The sequence below is a fragment of the Panthera onca genome, chromosome A1 (assembly GCF_046562875.1).
Source record: "Panthera onca isolate mPanOnc1 chromosome A1, mPanOnc1 haplotype 2, whole genome shotgun sequence".
Classification (NCBI taxonomy): domain Eukaryota; kingdom Metazoa; phylum Chordata; class Mammalia; order Carnivora; family Felidae; genus Panthera; species Panthera onca.
This window is the reverse complement of record NC_138339.1, coordinates 173214191-173235912: the sequence shown is the minus strand read 5'-3', so window position 1 is coordinate 173235912 and position 21722 is coordinate 173214191. Positions and strand designations below refer to the sequence as shown.

The 21722-nt window shown below is 38.6% G+C and overlaps 1 protein-coding gene across 2 annotated transcripts in view; it reads right to left on the bottom strand.

Annotated features, from left to right (window-relative positions):
• The window catches only part of UGGT2 (UDP-glucose glycoprotein glucosyltransferase 2), a 189188-nt gene that overhangs the window by 154860 nt on the left and 12606 nt on the right, over nucleotides 1-21722 (bottom strand). For both annotated transcript variants that reach the window (XM_078432418.2, XM_078432421.2), the window contains exons 2-4: nucleotides 19795-19877; nucleotides 11474-11604; nucleotides 10898-11010 (exon numbers count right to left, since the gene is read on the bottom strand). In XM_078432418.2, coding sequence (XP_078288544.2) covers nucleotides 10898-11010; nucleotides 11474-11604; nucleotides 19795-19877 — 327 coding nt within the window. The remainder of the gene's footprint in view (nucleotides 1-10897; nucleotides 11011-11473; nucleotides 11605-19794; nucleotides 19878-21722) is intronic.

Sequence of the window (21722 nt, the reverse complement as noted above, 5' to 3'; positions counted from 1 at the left end):
AAACCCGCAAGGATAATCAGAGAAATACTATAGTCCAGCCCTATCATAAACAGACTTTGATATCTTTTAATTTTCCAGGCACTATGCTAGATTTTTTGTACATATTACATTCTATCTTCCCAACAATTCCTGTAGATAGTTACTATCATTTACTTAATACTTTAAAGGTTTCTGAGGCTCAGACAAGTTAAATATCCACAGCAAGTTCAAACAGAAAGCCAAATTTCAACTCCTATCCATAAATAGGAATCCTAAAGCCACATCTTTTAACAATTATATAGGTAGAAAGAAAAAAGAGATACTGAATAACAAAGGTGTTGAGAAGTAACATTTAATGAATTCAGATCTCTATAGCCTTTTAGTCATTTACTACCTTTAAAACACAAATACAAAGAAAAGGGGAGAGGGAAAGGGGGTATGAATAACAAAGCTACAGCATGCTAGTGAAAAGGCTGTGGGTTTTGAAATTAGAAAGAATTGGATTCAAGTTCTAATTTAACTACTTACTAGCTATGTGTCCCTGCACCAGTGATTCGATGTCTCTTGGGCTTATTTATCTGTTCAAGAGGAGGAATTCTTGCTACCGCCTAGGTAGCTTTACCAAAAGGACTTGCAAATCATCTAGCAGAGCATGAAGCACATGTGTGATGCTCAAGAAATGATCATTTTTCTCTCCGTCTAGCAAACCTCCATTTACTTAAACTATCGACCAAGAGTACCATCAAGGATCCACAGAACATCCAACCAAGTGTTGGACGTTATACCACCATTAATGATGAAAGTAGGGGGTATTTATCTATGTAGTTATGATTATATAATCTTGATTATTTCCAAAAGGACATACAAGAACTTAAGAGCACTGTTGATTATGGAGAGTTCTAGAAAACTGGAATAAATAAGAATCATATAATTTGCTGTATGTATATGTCGCATTATTCTAATTTTCAATGTTTAAACTTAATACATTGGGAACATGTCCTTTTAGTGTAAATAAACATAAAATGCATCAAAGCAATAAAGACACAAATACTACATTTAGATGAAAATACTGAATTGTTAGGTCATTTTCTATTGATTCCCTCAGGTTTCATACACTAGATACATATGGGATTCTTTTTCACTTATTGACATAACTATAAAATTTTACAGCATGTTTATATTACAATCTTATTATATGTTTATTATATTGTTTTGTATGTAAGGGAAGTTATTTTGTAGGCATATTTTCTTTACATTTTTTTAATTCACCCACAGTAATTAACCTGCATAGTGTAAGAATGAAAATTCTCAATCAAAATTTAAAATGAAAATTGAATATTTTTATCAAGAAGTATAATCCTAGGGGTGCCTGGGTGGCTCAACTGGTTAAGCATCCGACTTTGGCTGAGGTCACAATCTCAGGTTTTGTGAGTTCAAGCCCTGTGTCGGGCTCTGTGCTGACAGCTTGGAGCCTGGAGCCTGCTTCAGATTCTGTCTGTCTGTCTGTCTCTCTGTGTCCCTCCCCTGCTCACACTCTGTCTCTGTGTCCCTCCCCTGCTCACACTCTCTCAAAAGTAAACACTAGAAAAAAGTTTTAAAAAGTATAATTTTAAATATGAAAAATTACAGAATATTCTATTACTTATTTGAGCTAAACAGAAATTAATAAAATCATCTAGTGATAACCATGGCCTGTTAGAGAAACATTTCTAAAATACTGATAAGAAATTTACAGACTTTCTACAACAAACTATGGTAAATAATTAATGTTTCAATTTTCTGGTATGGCTGGAAAATTGTACATGTATAAATTATACCTTCTAATAGAGAAATTCAAATTTCTATTTTGTTTAATTATTACAGAATAAGGCTTACCAATGAGTATAAGTTTACTTTTACATTTTAAAAAATGACTAAAATACTATGTTCCTGGTTATTAGCTTAACTTTCTTTAAATCCAAATCACTCAAGTGCTCAATAAATCTAACAGAATGAAAACTTTCCACCAATTATTTGGCTTAAAGCATGTGAAATTTGTGGACTTTAGTATGGGGAATGGGGTTTACTTCAGGTGTATAAATGACCTGAGTTCAAGCATCTTTACACTGGTTTACAGAGGACTTTCACAGTATGTATGCACACTCATCAGCATTCTTCTAATAAATTTCTTTTCAAGCTTTACACATTCATCTGTATTTATTAGCATTTAACATAAGATAGGAGTTTACAAATATTACTGTTAATGTTTGGATATTTGAATTTTTTTTTAAGTTTATTTTTGAGACAGAGCAAGACAGAGCATGAACGGGGGAGGGGCAGAGAGAGAGGGAGACACAGAATCGGAAACAGGCTCCAGGCTCTGAGCCATCAGCCCAGAGCCCCACGCAGGGCTCGAACTCACGGACTGCGAGATCGTGACCTGAGATGAAGTCGGACGCTTAACCGACTGAGCCACCCAGGCGCCCCAACGTTTGGATATTTGAAACCTGAAACGAAATCTTATCCAAAGAAGAGCTGAATTCACAACATCTCTTCTGCAACAGATGAAGACAGATAAATACACAAAACAAGAAAACGGAATGAGTTGCCATTTTTCGTAGGATCCTATTAATAAACACACCAAAAAAATACTAAACCCACACGTCACATTTAAAAACTAAAAAGGAATCAAACTAGATGAAATTATTAACATCATTTATTTTCACTGATACCTTGGAACTCACATGGCACTAAGTCAAATGGACTGTCATGTAAAAAACTGATTTTTATCAAATCAGTACTACAGAAGTACATTTCATAATTTATACAGGATACCTTACATTTTAATATTAGTCTGAAAGATAATTCTTTCAAATAATTTGCTATTGTTAGTAATTGGAAAGGCTGCTAATGAAACAATGCTCGTAGATAAATCTTTAGGTTGAAAATAAAAACTAGAAGGGAACAGATTTTCCAGAGACAAAGATCTCCCGACTGTAGATCCCCCCCACCCCAAATTCATGTATGAATACGAAGACTGGAAAAATTTCATCTGAATATTAATCATGCAATTCCCTGTACTTCTGTGCCCGGAGAAGCCTTGGCTTAGGCCATGTATGAAGACTGACGCCGCAGCTACAAGGTGCAAGTTTAACAATCTTGGAATTGGAGTGACATGTGCCACTTTTAGGTTTAATGTATTTGGGAAAAGTGGGCACAGGTTTCCACTGGGGATGGGGATTGCTTTTTTGACCCTTTTATCGTCCCCAGTGAATATGTGCAGTGCCAGCAAAGATCAGGTAGATATAAACTCCCTCGTACAGGTTGTAAGCGATGAAAGACTGACGTTAGACTACATCCCATCTGTCCAAAAGAGGACATACTAGGCCCCTTGGGACTTATTCAGAGTTGGCTGAACCTGGAACCCTGCGGGCATGGCTGAGGCTAAACCTGCAGATGGACCTCATCCTGCCACTTGGAGTCCTGTTGACAGTAGCCTTAACTAAACACTTTAAGAGACAACAGAATCGCTCATAAAAATATGAGTTTGGTCAAGAATTTGCCAGGCCAAGGGATGGATTGTTGGGAGAGGCACTCTGCCAGGGCCCTTGACTGTCCTTCTGGCTATGTCAAGACTGAAAGACTGACAGGCCATTTCTCAGGGTTCGCAGCAAGTAACTTTGAGGGGTATGTTAGCATCTCACTCTGGGACAAACAGCAGGTTGCTTACTGCTTGTTATAAGCGATAAAGCTCCCCCAGCTCTGTGTCCTTCAGCTACGACCTACCCACCGACCTACCCACCGCTTGTGTAGTATTCTTGTGGGTCCATTTTCACCCCGGGGATATGTGGAGCCATGGGAACTGGTGCTAACCATATGCTAATGCATGGCCGTTGTGTCCATGAATAGTTCTTTGTTTCTGTCGAAGAGCCTCCTGTCTTTGGTCAGAATCCATGAAACAGCCAGAGGCAAGCTTATCAGCTTGTAGGTAGGGCCAAATCAATTCCACAGCCTGAGAGAAGCTATTTATAGCATTAGGTTAACACACTTTTCTTTTTGTGAATCTTAGGCACATAATCCTTGGTTCAGGACACACTATCAATATTCATCCACAGTGGTTGTTTTCTTATTTAAGCAAATAACATACATATACATACATCTATATCTCTATCTATACACACACATATACACATACACACACACATACATACGTATATACACATACATATAAAGTATGTCGGTAACATACTTTTTCCCCTCTGTAGATGTTTCTCATCCCTAAATTTTCTTCAGTTTTCATTTTCTTTCATGTTTTCTGGGTTAGATTTTTAGTTTTTCTTTAAAGAAATGACTGATTAGTAACAACAGAAAAGGAAAAATTCTATTACCTTTGCATTCATGTTATTTTCTTATGCCTTGAGCTAAACCCTTGGTTTATTTTTTCCATTTTTAAATCATAAAAACAAAAAATTAAAAACAGGAACTATGCTAAGTTAATTTTTGAGAGAGAGAGAGAGAGAGAGAGAGAGAGAGAGAGAGAGAGAGAGAGATGAGGGAGGGGCAGAGAGAGAAGGAGAAAGAGAATCCTAAACAGGCTCCATGTCATCAGTGTGGAACCTGAGACAGGGCTCGATCCCACGAACCACGAGATCATGACCTGAGCCAAACCCAAGAGTCAGATGCTGAACTGACCAAGTCCCCCAGGTGCCACACCGTTCTTTCCTATGTGGCATTTTTATCATCCCAATTTCAAAAAAACAAGAGACAAAAAACCTCCTTAATAGTTTTATTTCCCTGTTGGGGACAGGGAGGAGAAAAATCATACTTACCTAGGATGCCAAGGATTCCTGTCACCTTCTCTCAAACACATAAGCACGTTTTAATATAACATCTGTCAAATTCTAGGGCAGATCCACAGCACAGATCTTTGATCAGGAGGTAGGGAAAAAAATCATTCTACCTTTTTTTGGCTAGTACACTGTTATGTTTTAAGTGGTAAGCAGCTTAACTTGACTCAGACTAAAAGAATGGGTCTAACACCGTGTGTATCTACTCAGACTGGCAGATGGGAAGCTGTGATTTATTCTCGCAGCATACAGCCCCAAAGAGGGGTGCCTATGCTTTGCCAGTTGGTAGTCCCCCAACTGGCAGACCAGACAGGTAGGCCTCTGGCAACAGCCCAAGAGTCAGTATAAGTGTACCAAATTTCATCAAGGGGTCAGAGGTAAGAGGACTGCCTTGAACTCTGCCCACTGAATGAACACATCTGCTGTTGGTGTTACATAGCTGGGGCCTGACTGAACAGCAGCAGCAGTCTGCCGACATCACCAGTTTTGGAGCACCTGGCGGGGGGCTGAGTCGGTTAAGCGTCCGACTTCGGCTCAGGTCACGATCTTGCGGTTCATGGGTTCGAGCCCCACATCAGGCTCTGTGCTGACAGCTCAGAGCCTGGAGCCTGCTTCAGATTCTTTGTCTCTATCTATCTCTCTCTGCCCCTCCCCTGCTCACATGCTGTCTCTCTCAAATATTAAAAAAAAAAAAAAAAAAAGATACATCCAGCTTTAACTTAGCTGAACAGACCAGTAACTTAGTCCAGGCATTAAGGAAAAACCACTGTGGACTGAGAGCTCCACTGAGCCAAGAAACTTCACTTGAGGTAGTGGAATGGGGCACATGGTTTGTCCCCAAGGGCAGCTACCACTTTTTCATGTAAATCTAAGATCATGCTAAGAGCAAGACAACTATGCTCTTGAATATACCATTTTCAACTGACCAGAGAGACTTGTGGAGTCCATCTATCTCATTAGTCACTGAATCCTACTTGACCTATGCCAAAATGTAAACATCAGATGTCAGAGTCATGAGACTTCCCTGGGTCAGGTCTTCAGGTTCAGTAAGAGCTCTTACTAAGAGCTGCTTTTGAAAAAGGGTTACACTTGGTGGCTGAGTCAGGTAGGTGGCGCTGCTGTACTCGAAACTGCCTCTGGGAATTCCAGCAGCCACTCAGTTATTCAAGTTGGGATTGTAGTTCAACTTTCTCCCCTTGGGATTCTAGGTTTTATTCACCTGGGAACAGACAGTACATGTGGCAGTCCCTGAATGAGTATCTCCCTGGAGACTTCATGAGCATTCACCGTATAAACATATACAATATCAGTACCAGTTGCTATTCACTCATGGAAGCTAAAACAATAAAACTTCACTGAATTGGTCTAGAGATCATTCTAAACTCTTGCCCATTGTGAACACCTTTGAAACCCCATCAGTTGAGTTTGGGTGCCTCTTCCTGGAGGAACACATATCAAGGAGTCGTGGCAGGGGCTACAGCAAGTTATCAGAAAACTGCTATCACCAAGCCAGGAACACAGAGAGTACAAAATGGCAGAGGGAGAGAGAGGAGCAGTAGGAAAAAAAAAAAAAAAAAAAAAAAAAGTGTTGAGCTTTTGTCTTCACCAAACCATGGGGACCTTGCCCTTCCTTTCCCGGAAAGCCATAGTCTGTCAACCTCCTACCCTACTTCCAAAAATGGTCAAGAACTGGGGTGCTTGCGTGGCTCAGTTGGTTAAGCATCCAACTTCAACTCAGGTCATGATCTCACGGTTCACGAGTTCAAGCCCTGCATTGGGCTCTGTGCTGATGGCTCAGAGCCTAGAGACTGCTTTGGATTCTGTGTGTCCCTCTCTCTCTCTGCCCCTCCCCTGTGAAATATGGACCTAAATGGATAGACACTACACAAATAGAGGGTATATGTTATAGCTGAGGGACACTAATTGGTGAACTACTATTTTGTACCAAGCAGTAAAGAAGCCTGCTCTTCTTTCCAAAAGGAAAAAACATCACTTCATTCCTCCAGGTTGCCTGCTGTAAACACAACCCTGAGAAATGGCTCGAGTAAAGAGCCACTTTCTACTGGTCAGACCAAGAACATGCAAGGACTCAGAAGGCCCACTGCAGACTGCCTCTCCCAAATGCTTGATGCTAATATTTTTCTTAATCTTAATTTAACTTTACGTTTAATATTTAAATATTGACTATTTAAGAAAATTATCAAGTCAGTCATCAAAAATTAAGAATGTTGAAAGTTACCAAAAATTATGCTTAAAAATGCACTAGGAAAAGAAAAAAAATGCATGAGGGCTGACAATTTCCCCAGTTAGTGTTATAAAGCTATAAAGGAATTGAAGATTCTGCCATTTGTGACAACAGAGATGGACCTAGCGGGTATTAAGTGAAATAAGAAAAAGACAAATACCATATGATTTCAGTTATATATGGAATCTAAAAAAAAACAAAAAAACAACCAGAAACAGATTGATAAATACACAGAACAAACTGGGGGCCACAGGAGAAGAGTAGGGGGGATGGGCAAAATAGGTGAAGGGGATGAAGAGGTTCAAACTTCTAGTTATAAAATAAGTCAGTCATGGAGATGAAAAGTACAGCAGAAGGAATATAGCCAATAATGTTATAATAACGCTGCGTGGTGACAGAGGGTAACCACACTTCTCATGGTGAGCACTGCATGATGGACAGAATTGTTAAATTACCACGCGGTGCACCTGAAATTAAAAGACAATGTTGTATATCAACTATACTTAAATAATAAAAACAGAACAAAATTCAGTGCTGGACCCCTAAAACACAGCACAGGGTACTTTCCACAGAAGCTAAGGGATCTAAAACTTGCATAAGAGTACTAAACACCTGGATCAAACTCCTTTGAGAAATAAGTTGCTGTATTTTTAAAAAGGAATTGGTAATTTCTATGGTATACTTATTTTCAATGATATTTATATGTAAAAGAATACCAGAATTTACAAAAATAACATGGTAAGTTGTCTAATATACTATATGAAGCTAGAATGATTTAAAAAAAAAAAAAAAAAAAAGGTGGCATTAGCCTCAGTGGCTCAGTTGGTTGAGCACCTAACTCTGGATTTTAGCTTAGGTCATGATCCCAGGATCATGGAATTGAGCCCTGTGTTGGGCTCTGTGCTGAATGTGGAGCCTGCTGCTTAAGATTCTCTCTCTCTCCCACTGCCCCTCTCTCCTGCTCGCTCTCTCCAAAAAATAAAAAGATGGCGTTAATAATTTAAATAATAGCTAATCTAATCTCATCTATTAAAAAAGAAGCATGAATCTTAATGAAAACATAAGCAATCTTTTTTTTTTTTTTTATTTTTTTTTTTTTTTAAATTTTTTTTTTTTTTTTTTTTCAACGTTTATTTATTTTTGGGACAGAGAGAGACAGAGCATGAACGGGGGAGGGGCAGAGAGAGAGGGAGACACAGAATCGGAAACAGGCTCCAGGCTCCGAGCCATCAGCCCAGAGCCTGACGCGGGGCTCGAACTCACGGACCGTGAGATCGTGACCTGGATGAAGTCGGACGCCTACCCGACTGCGCCACCCAGGCGCCCCAAAACATAAGCAATCTTAAGAGAAATTAAGATAATCTCAGACCATTAACAAATGCAAAGATAGTATAATATTTTAACATTACTATAATACACAGTATGTCCAATGAGAAAAACTTTGTATTCATCTCAATAGATTTAAAAAAATTTACATTTAAAAAAAATTTATTTTGAGAGAACATGCATGCAAGAGGGGGAGGGGGAGGGGGAGGGGGAGGAGGGGGAGGGGAGAGAGGAGGAGGGGGAGGGGAGAGAGGGGGAGGGGGAGGGGAGAGAGGGGGAGGGGAGGGGAGAGAGGGGGAGGGGAGGGGAGAGAGGGGGAGGGGAGGGGAGAGAGGGGGAGGGGAGGGGAGAGAGGGGGAGGGGACGGGAGAGAGGGGGAGGGGAGGGGAGAGAGGGGGAGGGGAGGGGAGAGAGGGGGAGGGGAGGGGGAGGGGAGGGGGAGGGGAGAGAGGGGGAGGGGGAGGGGAGAGAGGGGGAGGGGGAGGGGAGAGAGGGGGAGGGGGAGGGGAGAGAGGGGGAGGGGGAGGGGAGAGAGGGGGAGGGGGAGGGGAGAGAGGGGGAGAGAGGGGGAGAGAGGGGGAGAGAGGGGGAGAGAGGGGGAGAGAGGGGGAGAGAGGGGGAGAGAGGGGGAGAGAGGGGGAGAGAGGGGGAGAGAGGGGGAGAGAGGGGGAGAGAGGGGGAGAGAGGGGGAGAGAGGGGGAGAGAGGGGGAGAGAGGGGGAGAGAGGGGGAGAGAGGGGGAGAGAGAATCCTAAGCGGACTCCACGCTGTCAGCAATGGAGCCCCATTTGGGGCTCAATCCCACAAATGGTGAGATCATGACCTGAGCCAAAATCAAGAGTCAGATGCTTAACCGACTGAGTCACCCAGGCACCCCACTATGTCTGATTTAAAAAACACAGATTACTACAAAACGTTAACATTTTAAAAGACAGTATGAATAGAAGACATACCATGTCATCTGTTGCGAGACCCAGTATAATAAAGATTCAATTTTTTTTTTTTTAATTTATTTTGAGAGAGAGAGAGAATGAGAGGGTGTGAGTGGAGGAGAGGCAGAGAGAGAGAGAGAGAGAGAGAGAGAGAGAGAATATGAATCCAAAGCAGGCTCCGTGCTGTCGGTGTGGAGCCTGATGTGAGGCTCAGTCCCAGGAACTGTGAGATCATGACCTGAGCTGAAATCAAGATTCAGATGCTTAACTGACTGAGCCACCCAGGAACCCCTCATAATTCTGATTAAAATCCTACCAATGATAATTTTTGCAGGAGAAAAGGGACTCTAGTGTTAATTTGAAAGCATCAAAAAATGCATAGAACTATAAAAAATTTGGAGGAAATAAAGTAGCAATGAAATTGTATCATTAGGTATCAGAATATATTTTAAAACAAATACTAAAACAGCATGGCATTGCTATAAGAAACAGGCAATATACAGAGTAGCTATGTCATAGAGCATAACAAATATAATGAATATTTAATTGACTAGCCATCTGAAGGGAAAAAGATCCGGCTCCTTACCTTTGATAATAATAAATTACATGAATTAAAAGTTTAAAATTAATGGATTAAAAGTTTAAGGTAAAATGAAAGGAAAAATTTTAGGAAAGCAACTGTAAAATTTAGTAACATCTCTCATGCATGTTTGGAAAAACTATAAACACACACACCCACACACACAAAATTTGCCTACATAAAAATAAAAAGCCTTCTGTACATTAAAATTAATACAAAATATAAGCAAATATTTTAAAAGGTTTCCAACAACTAAGGGAAGTACTGATATGAATTACTATATCTATATTACTGTTTAACATATAAATAGCTCTTTCAAAATTAGAGAAACAACTTTAATACTTTTGAAAGTACAGATAAATCAGGCACTAAAACACACACTGGTACAAATTAATAATTTCCTTCTGACTATCCATATCCTTTTGTGTTAAATATGTAGAAGTAAAAAAATAAATAAAGTTTTGAATAATACATTATAACAATGCAACTCTATACTCTGTATTGTTGTATTATTAATTTTTTATTCCCAGGTTATACATTCAGCTTAAAGAGATGGAGGCCAGGGTCACCTGGGTGACTTAGTAGGTTGGGCTTCCTTCCGACTCAATTTAGGATCAGGTCATGATCCCAGGGTCATGGGATCGAGCCCCACATTGGGATTCATTCTCTCTCTCTCTCTCTCTCTCTCTCTCAAAACAAACTTAAAAAATAAAGAGAAGCAAAATAAATACACAATTTTGCATGTTTGAGAAAACATTTTATGATTATATAAAACATATTTCATGTATTTTATGGTATTTTGATATAATTTATATTCTAAAATCAAAAGCTAATTGAGACAAAATACTGAAAGGACTTAACTACCAGCCCATTCAGTTTTTCAATCCAGAGTACATGCTTTAATACAAATTTTTAATAATGAAGACATTGCTTATTATAAGAAATTTCTATTTTAACCCTCATCTCTTTTTATAAACCATACCTTTCACTAAAGGCTATTATTAACTTACCTTGAAGTAGCCTTCTTCAGCAGCTTTTTAATCTCATTAATTTTACAGGTGTGTTTTTTATGGATAACCACAAATGCATCACAACCATCTGGCGGGGGCTCATCAGCTGCAATCTAAGATTTCAAAGATTATATTTAGCTACAGTAGTTGATAATTACAATATAATCTTTAAAACTCATGCATTCCTTTGATTAAAATAACTCATCAACTACTATCAAGTTATTGCTCTAAGTAAAAAAATATCTACACGCAGAATCAAATACTTTAACAAAATCAACTTCATAGTAGGAAATACATGCTTCAAAGTTATTGAAAAAATTCCAAATTAAAACTTTCATTACTGTTCATGTCAATAATGATTTGTCCTCATAATCTCCTTATTCCACAGAACTATAAAATTATATAATATATTCAATTACAATCAATAACAATGATAATATAATCAATGATAGGCCACGGAACCAGGTATTATAAGTTTGTAGATTCTTTGGAACCAAAGATACTCACATTAAGATAGATTTATGTATACTACCAGCATGCCTCTTTGTCAATTATAGTTTGGGTATTTTTACGTACCTGTTGAAACATCTGAATAGTTGGTGAGTATGCCCTTATAGAGAAAGCAAACTTTAGGAGATTGATATGTAAATTGTCTAAGAATTGCCCAGCTTTCTTCAGGATTAAATTGTAATAAGAATAAGCAGATTCTATAAAAAAAAATTCAAAATAAAAGGACGTCATTTCATTTTCAATACATTGGCACACCTCTATTGTAAAACTAATATACAATCATTTCTTAAGTTTGGTTATGGCTGGGGTTAGAGAAAAGTGGAAAATCAAGATCTGTTTTATTAACTTCATTTGGATCTTCCAGTGAGGTACAATCAATGTAAGTCCAGGTAAAAATAATATTGTCAATCTATTTGGAAGATGCCAGCATATCAGATCAATTCACTCCAAGGTTATGGAGTTATAATAACAAGGAAAAGATACAGGCTCTACTTATCATTTAAGAGGAGACTATGAACAGCACGCAAAAATTGAAGAATATGATCGTTAATAAATTTTAAATGACATGTATAAATAAATTCTACTCAGATTTAGTGCACATAGCCAAATGCAATTAGTATGTCCAGAATACTTTAGGAGACAGAATTTGAAACAGACCTTAAAGAAGAGAAAGGTCTTCTTGTATAGAATAACCTGAAGCTGGTTTCCTCTAAACCCATCTCCAAAGATCCTGAAGACACCAAAGAGGAGGATGAATCCTAGAATTTAAGAACTCTGACACCCCAGGGGAGACAGATTATTCTGATGGAGAGGGCCAAGGAGAACAGAAGCTGAGAGCTACAGAGGGCCTGGTGACACTCTTGGAATAACCAGGGAAAGAACTATATTTTTGCCCTTTTCTTTTCTCTACACCACCTGAGGTGTACTTATCATCTGCATTGTTGCCACTGTGTCAGTCAGAGATGGTAAGGTAACAGCACAGCAGCTCAGGAGCCAACTGGCACAGACACCCATAAACTGGCCCCTAGACATTCCCTGGTCATGTCTTCTCTCCTTTACTCCTTGGCATTAAGCTATCAATTGATGGAAACTTCATTAAAAGAGCTGAGCTGGGGCAGACCCAGATCTTCACTCACAGTTCCCAGATGTGAAAAGGGAGGACAAAAGGAATGTGCAACTACAGACACCCTCCTAGGGGAGGAGGAAAGGGTACTGTCTGAATGGAGAAACTCTGGGGGTGGTGAGGGAGATTTGGGTGTTTGCTGACTGCCACAGTATTTACTGCTTGCTCAAAGGCACTGGGCTCTTAACCCTTGCTTGGTTCCTCTCCTTAACTCAACCCATTCATGGTACAGGTGCCATCTTGACTTCTATGTTGCTCTATGGGAACTGGGGTTCAGGGAGCCAGCACAAATAATGTGGACATGGTGGGTACTGCTTTTTCTTTGAGTAATAAAGCCCTTTGCCTCTCGTCCAGGGTTTCAGGTCTTCTGTCAGTATCCATGAAACTAATCTGTTAGCTTGGAAATGGTAAAATCTCAGATCCTTCACAGTACGTGACAGATCAGAGATGGATTGCTGACAGAAACATGGATTTTTGGAGGAGAAAAGACCCAGCTCCATGGGTCAAACTGACAGGATTAGAAGAAGTCCTTGTTAATTGATAGTGAACATACTGACAAAATAGTATGGTCAATCAGGCAAAAAGTGGTCCTCTACTTTGCCTATTATTGAAAAGAAAATAAGAGATTACAGTTCAAGAACTGGGCAGTACATTCAAAAATTTCCCCTAATCAGGTCTTAGTGGTTAACTCTCTTCCATGCAAGGGGACTTCCCTACCAGTGGTTCTGTCAGCTTCAAGTCCAACCCACTATGACAAGTACAAAGACCTATCTTGGATGAGGTAAGGTCTGACCTTCATCAGACAATAGGTACAGACACACATATCTACATGGAGTGAAAAAGGAAGGAAATCTGTTACCAGTACGGACAGAAGGCCGGAAACACATTAGAACTTTTGCTTGCCAAGCAGAGGACAGGGTGGAGTACGTAATGCAGAATTACAACCAACTTATGATTCAATAGTTCATATGGTCTATTGTGCCAATCACAGATCCTTTCGAAAGGCCAGTAGTAAGTCTCAAGAATTACTGTGATGGGTCCTGGCTGATAAGAGAAAGCTGTGGACGACTGGGGAGATTTCCCTTGGTCAGTTATAAAGTCTTTCGGCTCGGATCCAGAAGTCTCATGTCTCATGTCTGATCCTTGAAACTGTGGGAAGCTAAGTTTTTGGCTTGCAAGTAAGATAAAAAGAAAACCTCAACCCCCTTACAGCTCTGGGTAAAAAGCTCAAGAGTGAGAGAACTAAAATACAGGGGGATATGAAAATTGTACTGAAAGAATGGAGGAAAGAACGAGAAAGAATACCATAAAATACAGACTAAACTAGAGGTAACACCAAAGTAAAAAGAATTGGGAAAAACAGAAATACCAAATGCAGGGGAAATAGACAATGAATCAGAAATAAAGGAGGAGAAAATGAAAAAAAGATCTGAGTAAATGACAGATACAGAAGTCAGGCCAAGGAGACCTATAGTATGTATAATTATATCCCCAACAGAGAATCAGGGAAATAGAACAGAACGAACAACAATGACGATACAAAACCCCGTAATTCAAGAAAACTGTCCAGAATTAAAGAGGAACAATGAATCTATATACCTAAGAATGAAGACTCAGAATGGTTAGCACTGCAGCACTTTCCAGTAAAACTATAGGACCTTAAAGTTAAAAACCTGAAGTACAAAATGCACACACACGTACATAGTCATGCATGTGAAGAACTCAAGGTCATCATTCCTAGGAGTTATTCATGAGGCATCAACTAGGCAGCAAACTTCACATAACCAAGAAATAATTGGAGGAAATGCAGCATCAAGTTTGAGGGTGAGCTCTGAATATACTTAACTAGAACAAGAATAACTGAAGGAGTGGAGGTTTACAGAAGACTAGGTCAACGCTGCACGCTCCGGTGACACAGAAAAGCACACAACCAGCAAAACTACCACAAAAGGGAAATTAAGTGGAAAGTAACATAAGGTTGGAGATTCCTCACAAATATTATCTGGGAATGAAAGAATATCACCGAAGCCAACAGAGCACGTAGTCGAAGTTTATGTATACTTAAGAATACAAAGATAAAGACTAAGAATACTGGCGGACAAAATCAGATGGCAGTAAGGGGAAGAAAGGATTGTCAGCCAACTCACTACTGCTTATGGGGGACCAAGACACAATGCCCAGAGCTAGAGGGGGCTAATCACTCAGGGCCTTCACACGATGTTCCTTCCGTTTGAAATGCAGGAGGGTAGGCAGTGCATGTTCAGCCAACTCCTATTAGCACACCTTGGCTTAAATGCCACTGTTGTGGAAAGAGTTTTCTCTGACCTCCCAGCCCAGATCCTGTCATACACTCTGACAGGGCCATACAATCTCTAGGTCAATTCTCAAAACTGTAATTAAAAATTATTTGTAACTTAATAATGCTGTCCTTCCATTAAGCTATAAGCTGCGAATGCAGGAATCTTTTCTAGGCTTTCAATTGTACCTTTCTGCTCCTGGCACATAAAATAGGCCTTCAATACATTTCTGGAGTATTTAAAAAATGAGGAAGTCTCTTCATTCTAGGCCATGATACTTTCCCAATATAGTACTTTTAAAGAGTTCTAGAATAGGTGTGCACATTCATTCCTACTTCTTTAACAAACTATAAGGGATTTCTCAGGAAGTTATGGTTAGCTTCCCTCAAGAATAAAAAAGTAACACAAGTAAGACTCACCTTCAACAGTAAAAGCAGTACAGATTAGAGAAATGATCTTAAAAAAGACATAACAGCTGCAGGGCCAACAGAAAAATAGCCAAAGTTAATATAATAACATAACTAAGACTATATCAATCGAACAGGGATCAGTCCTTCATGAAAACAGGGAAAATCGTCAACAGAAACAAACGTCAGTAGTGCCTGTCAACTGAGATCAAGTTTTGTCACTGGTCACTGTCAAGGTCTCTAAGGTAGAGATGGATGTAGGTAGGGGTCAGGGGTTTATAGAAAGTAAGCATCTGTTATTTAGGCTTAACTTGCACCATCATCTCAATCGTGAGATGGAGGTGTTGGACTACTTCAGCTGAAGTTTTAAAATCACTGAATCCAGACTTACCAACCAACCTGCTAATAACAACTTGGCCCTCTCAATATCCTTCCTCTTTTTCCAGCCTCATGTTTTACTTGATTTTTGCCTATTGGCATTTAATATACATAAATTACTCTCACCTTTGCGGGGGAGAAAGCAGCAGCCTCCATAGGCTGCTACTGATTCATCTTATTTGCTTCACAATCTTCCCCACCTCCCCCCCCCCCCCCCCACCCAGGGGTAGAATTTAGCAATTGAACACTTAGATATACAATACCCGGTGTTCATCACGAGTACATTTCTTAATCCCCATCACCTATTTAACCCATCCCTCCACTCACCTACCCCCTGGTAACTCTGTAGTTGAGTCTGTTTCTTGGTTTTCCTTTTTGTTTCCCCTATGTTTGTTTGTTTTCTTAAATTCCACATGAGTGAAATCATATGGTATTTGTCCTTTTCTGACTTACTGATTTAGCATAATACTCTCTAGCTCTATTCAGGTCATTGAAAAGGACAGGATTTCATTCTTTTTTATGGCTAATATTCCAGTGTGTGTGTGTGTGTGTGCGCGCGCGCGCGCACACACACACACACACACACACACACACACATCTTTATCCATTTGTCAGTTGATGGACATTTGGGCTCTTTCCATAATTTGGCTATTGTTGATAATGTTGCTATAAACATTGGGGTGCATGTGCCCCTTCAAATTAGTATTTTTGTATTCTCTGGGTAAACACCTAGTAGTGCAGTTACAGGATCACAAGGTAGTTCTATTTTTAATCTCCCCCCACCCCCAGTAGGCTTCACATCCAGAATGGAGCCCAGCATGGGGCTTGAACTCACAACCCTGATTATCAAGACCTGAGCTGAGATGATGAGACAGACTTAGATTACAGAGAGATGAAGAGACTTAACTGACTGAGCCACCCAGGTGCCCCAGTTTTTAACTTTTTGAGGAATCTCCATTCCATTTTCCAGTTCGCATCCCTACCAACAGTGCAAGAGGGTTCACTTTCTCTGTATCCTTGCCAATACCCACCCTTCCCAAGTTGTTAATTTTAGCCATTCTGACTGGAGTGAGGGGATATGTCACTGTGGTTTTGATTTGTATTTCCCTGATGATGAGTGGGATGTTGAGCATCTTGTCATGCTTCGCAATTTTGAAAGACTTAACGATACTTATCTCTGCTTCGAACCTCAACTCATACCTCAACCTACCATAGTTATTATACCAGTGAAACTACTAAGTCATCAATAATTTTTCTGTTGTTAAAAGCTTAATATTCACATTATTTGATCTGTCTATGCTATTTGATAACATCCATCACTTATCAATATTCTCCTGGCTTGCATGACAACGTGCTTTCTAGGTTTTCACCTGCCTCTACGGGTACTTCTAGTCTCTATCCTCTAGTTCTTCCTCTGGTTGGTTCTTAAACATTGATGTTCTTCAGGGTTCTGCCCTTGGGATTTATTTTCTTCTCCTTCTATACCTTCTCCCTGTAACTTCAGTGGCTCTCTTCATGTTGATAACTCCCAAATCCTACCCTTTAGCCTAGATTTTTACCACCTAAATCTCCGTCATCTATCACCTTATGGGAGATCTTCACTTGGATATTCGACAAGCATTTCAAATGTGATACATCCAAACTGCAATCATCCTCCTATCCAAACCCAGTTCTCAGTTACAAGTAACTGAATTAGAAATGTCATAACATTTTCTGAAAATCTTTCCATTAAAATACATAAGCAACTTTACTTATGTAAAAACCACAGAAATCTTCAAGGACTTTGAGAATGAGCTTCTTCTATGTGGAACACATAAGTAAAAATAAATAGGGACTCTGGAATTAGATAAACCTTGGTTGACATTTCTAACTCACCACACAAAACTCATAGGTTAGCTAATATCATGCCACTTGAATCTTGAAGCATTGACAAAAATAGAACTCTGTAGCAAAACCATCTAAAATGGTTGCAAAACCAGGCAATTCAATGTTTAAAAAGGTCTTAATTTGCTCACACATAATGTAACGTGTTCTCACTAAATGGCATGGAAATAGCACCTGTATTCGAAATGTTAAATCTTCAACATTTACAACTTTTTTAGACAAGCAGATCACCGGAATTATTCTTCAGTAAAGAGTATTTACAGGGTCTCATGGAGATTCAACAACCTAAAAAATTACAAGTAACTGGGGATTTAAAATGTTTCCTCTAGGATAATATCTTGGAAGTAAATTCAGTAAATCTGACAGTTGTTGACATATTTAACTCCTCATATACGCCATTCTCTCCTACACCTAACAACATCAGCAATGATGCAGCTTATGCACTTTATTCTTGCCATTATAAATGATTTTAACAGAATTATATCTTCAGTGTTAGTAATTCTTATTTAGTAGAATTTCTTTCAGGTTCAACCCTGAAATACACACCTCCTACATTATATGCTTGAAGCAGAGCTTACATATTCCTAAACTTATATTCCAACTTGTTAATAATCATCTGCCATCAGATTGTCCACGCATGTCATTTCATTTAGCTAAAATATGTGGCTACATATAAGCAACTTAAAGAGTTCAAAATTTGTAAAAATAATTTTCCAGATTGCTTCCCCAATGGAAAATGGCACTGAATAAGGCTATAAGGTACATACTGAGAACCAAAGATTTGGGATAGTTGCATTTAGGAGGTTAGGTGAGAGACACAAAATTTGGTGGATTTTTTTAAACTATCAGAATCTTACATATTAATCTAGCCTATTTTTACCTTAAATACCAAAACCAAAATTGTCAGGGCAAATACAAAGCCAATCAATGACAGTTTCCCATTGATTTGCAAGTTGACTTCTAAGTGGTCAAAATTCCTCTGTGCATTCCACCCTCTCTCCTGCTTTCTTCCCTTCCCTACCACCTGGCTGTCCCTGTCTTCCAGACTCTACTCCTACACTCACCACTAGAAAGGCTGCCCTGCTCTCTCTGAAATAATAACTGCATGCCCTTTTTCATGCACTTCCATGTCGTCCATATCCCGCGAAGCTCTTAACATTCTTCTGTTGTCCCCTTCACAATATTGTGGGGTCCAGGGACCATAGATCACATTTATTCATCTTTGTATTCCCAGTATCTAAAGCAGTGCACAGTATCTCTTGTGACCCAAATAATGATAATAATGAAGCTTTTCAGTAATAAAAGTTTTTTTTAAAAAGCAAATTACTTGGTTTGAAAAGATTTCAGTTTAAAGTATCACTAAAGGCATGTCTGCTCTATTTTTTAAACCTATCTCATGAAATCATCAAATTGCTGAAATTCAAGGCCACTTGAGCCAAAAGGAGTCCAATAAATGAACACTTAAAATATTCAAAACTGTTGTTTCTCTTACATTTACACTCCAGAACAAAATCATAAACTAATCACCATAGTAAATTTTCTCTAAACTATTTAATCTCCATAGTAAGAAGTTCTCCCCATGTCTACCAGGCTAAAGAATTTGCTCTTGAGGGGTCCACATTAATATTTATTCCATTCTCTGTAGAGTCAGGAAAACAGCTTTCCTTTATAATAATTAATAATTAACCTTTTAACCTGTGCTGCTAAAACCTAATTTCATTATCTTTAATCTACTGACCTCTAAGAATACATTAATAAACACATGCCCATTCTAAAGATAGATGTATGTACACATTTGTAATATATATTTGTACATATTTAAAAAGCAGGAATCAGTAACTATCTTCTAGATAGTGAAATGAAAGCATACAGATTACCTGATTTGTTACAGGCAAGTATTAAAAAATCTCTTTAAGAGCTTACAAGTATTTTGGCCAAAAAAAAAAAAAAAAAAAAAAAAAAAAAAAAAAAAATCAACACTACTAGATACAAAAGTAATACTATTTCATATAAATCTAGGTAAAAAGAAAGCCATAATTCAACAATTTCTATTTCTCTTTGATTATAAAACAATATGCAAACACTGTCAATTATATGAATTTTCTTAAAATAAAGCGTTAAGACCTTTATTTTTTGGAAATGGATGCTTGGAATATAGGAAAACATCTTTTCAAATTTAATATTCAGATTTACTAACACAATTAAGCATTTACACTTCACCCTTAATGTTAAAAATAGACATATCTAATGTATGCACATAAATCCAAACCTTTAAGTTATAATATGCACATCACCTACCTGTTTGCTTATAAATGGCTAATTCTTGTACAGTTTCCAAAAACTGCCAAAATTTTTCATTACTTTCTTCTGCCATAAATTCACTATTAAAATAAAAGTAATCAGTTAATAGATGGGAATGAGAAATGAAATGAGAAACTATACCTTAGAACCAAATTATAACTTATGGTTAAAGACCTCCAAAAATTAAAGTGACTTTCATTTTAATGAAGAGAACAAATGGATGATTCTTACACAGATATCATTCTCAACAGACAAGCATATATTCATGACTGGAAAAGACTGCACAAGAAATCACTTTTGGCTTTTCCTCATTAGCTATAAGTAAAAAATGGATTTATTTTGTTTCTCCATGTGAAATACCACTGAGAAGTATAATTTTTTGTTTTTATTTTAATTCCAACACATAGTTACATTACTTTCAGGTGTACCATATAGTGATTCAACAATTCTATACATTACTCGGTGCCCATCATGGGAAGTGAGTGTACTGTTAATCCCCATCACCTACTTCACCCATCCCCCCCAGCCACCTTCCCTCTGGTAACTAGGAGTTTGTTCTTTATAGTTAAGAGTTAGTTTCTTGGTTTTCCTTTTTGTTCCTCCTATGTTCGTTTGTTTTCTTCAACTCCACATGAGTGAAATCATAGGGTATTTGTCTTTCTGTGATTGACTTCACTTAGCATAATACTCTCCAGCTCCATCCATGTTACTGCAAATTACTGAGAAGTATAATATAACCGTGATGGAGTATTATATAAAAGTAACACACACACACACACAACCTGGTGTTCTATAAAAATTGGTTCTATAAACACTTTTTAGAAATACTGTCTAGGGGCACGTGGGTGGCTCAGTAGGTTAAGTGTCTGACTTTGGCTCAGGTCATGATCTCACAGTTTGTGGGTTCGAGCCCTGCATCGGGCACTCTGTGGTCAGTGCAGAGCCAGTTTTGGATCCTTTGTCCCCCTCTCTCTTTGCCCCTCCGCAGCTCGCACTCTGTCTCTCTCAAATAAATAAACTAAGAAAAATGAAAAAAAAGAGTATTATCTAGGGATGCCTGGGTGGCTCAGTCAGATAAGCATCTGACTCTTAATTTCAGCTCAGATCATTATCTCCTGGTTCGTGAGATCTAGTCTTGAGCTGGGCTCTATGCTGGCAGCATGGAACCTGCTTGGGATTCGCTCTCTCCCTCTCTCTCTGCCTCTCCCTCTGCTCACACTCTCTCAAACTTTAAAAAATAGTATTACCTATTATTTTTATTTTGTTACTTATTTATGTAGACAATCTTTTTATCATTTAGAAGAGAAAATACCATAATGAAAAAACGAATAGGAAGTTAGTGTATCGAATTAGGTCTTTGGCCTTGAATCCCAGACACTTCGATTTTTCCCCAGAATGTAAGTCATAAAAAATGACCAAAGCCATTTAAAACCTCTGGAAATGATGAATTAAGTGAGAGGATATTCCGTTCCGTATAGAACAAAGCACAGGACACCCAAAGCAAGTAGATTCAACCGTTTAAACTAGAGAGGAACCAGGCACCAAACAGACAGTACAGATTTGTTATCACCCATCTTATCTTTCGAGTCTTGGTAAACTTTAATGCTTAACATGAATGGGAAGTACAAGGACATTCAAGACACATGCAAAGTAATTCTTGTGAGTTTGGTTACTAAAGAGAAAAACTGATTAATTCATCCACATAAACAGGACAAGCACTAGAATTCAAAGCAATTGGTAAGCGGTTCTTGCTAGCAACGGTGTCCAACTCAATGGCATTAAAAAAAAAAGAGAAGCTAAAAGCAGAGGAAATAATGGGATAAACAGAACGTGTGATCTGAAAAGGACAGGAATGGTACAAAACGTTAAGCAAAGCAGGGAGCACCACCTAATACCTAACTGATCTGCCTAGACATCTACAGACC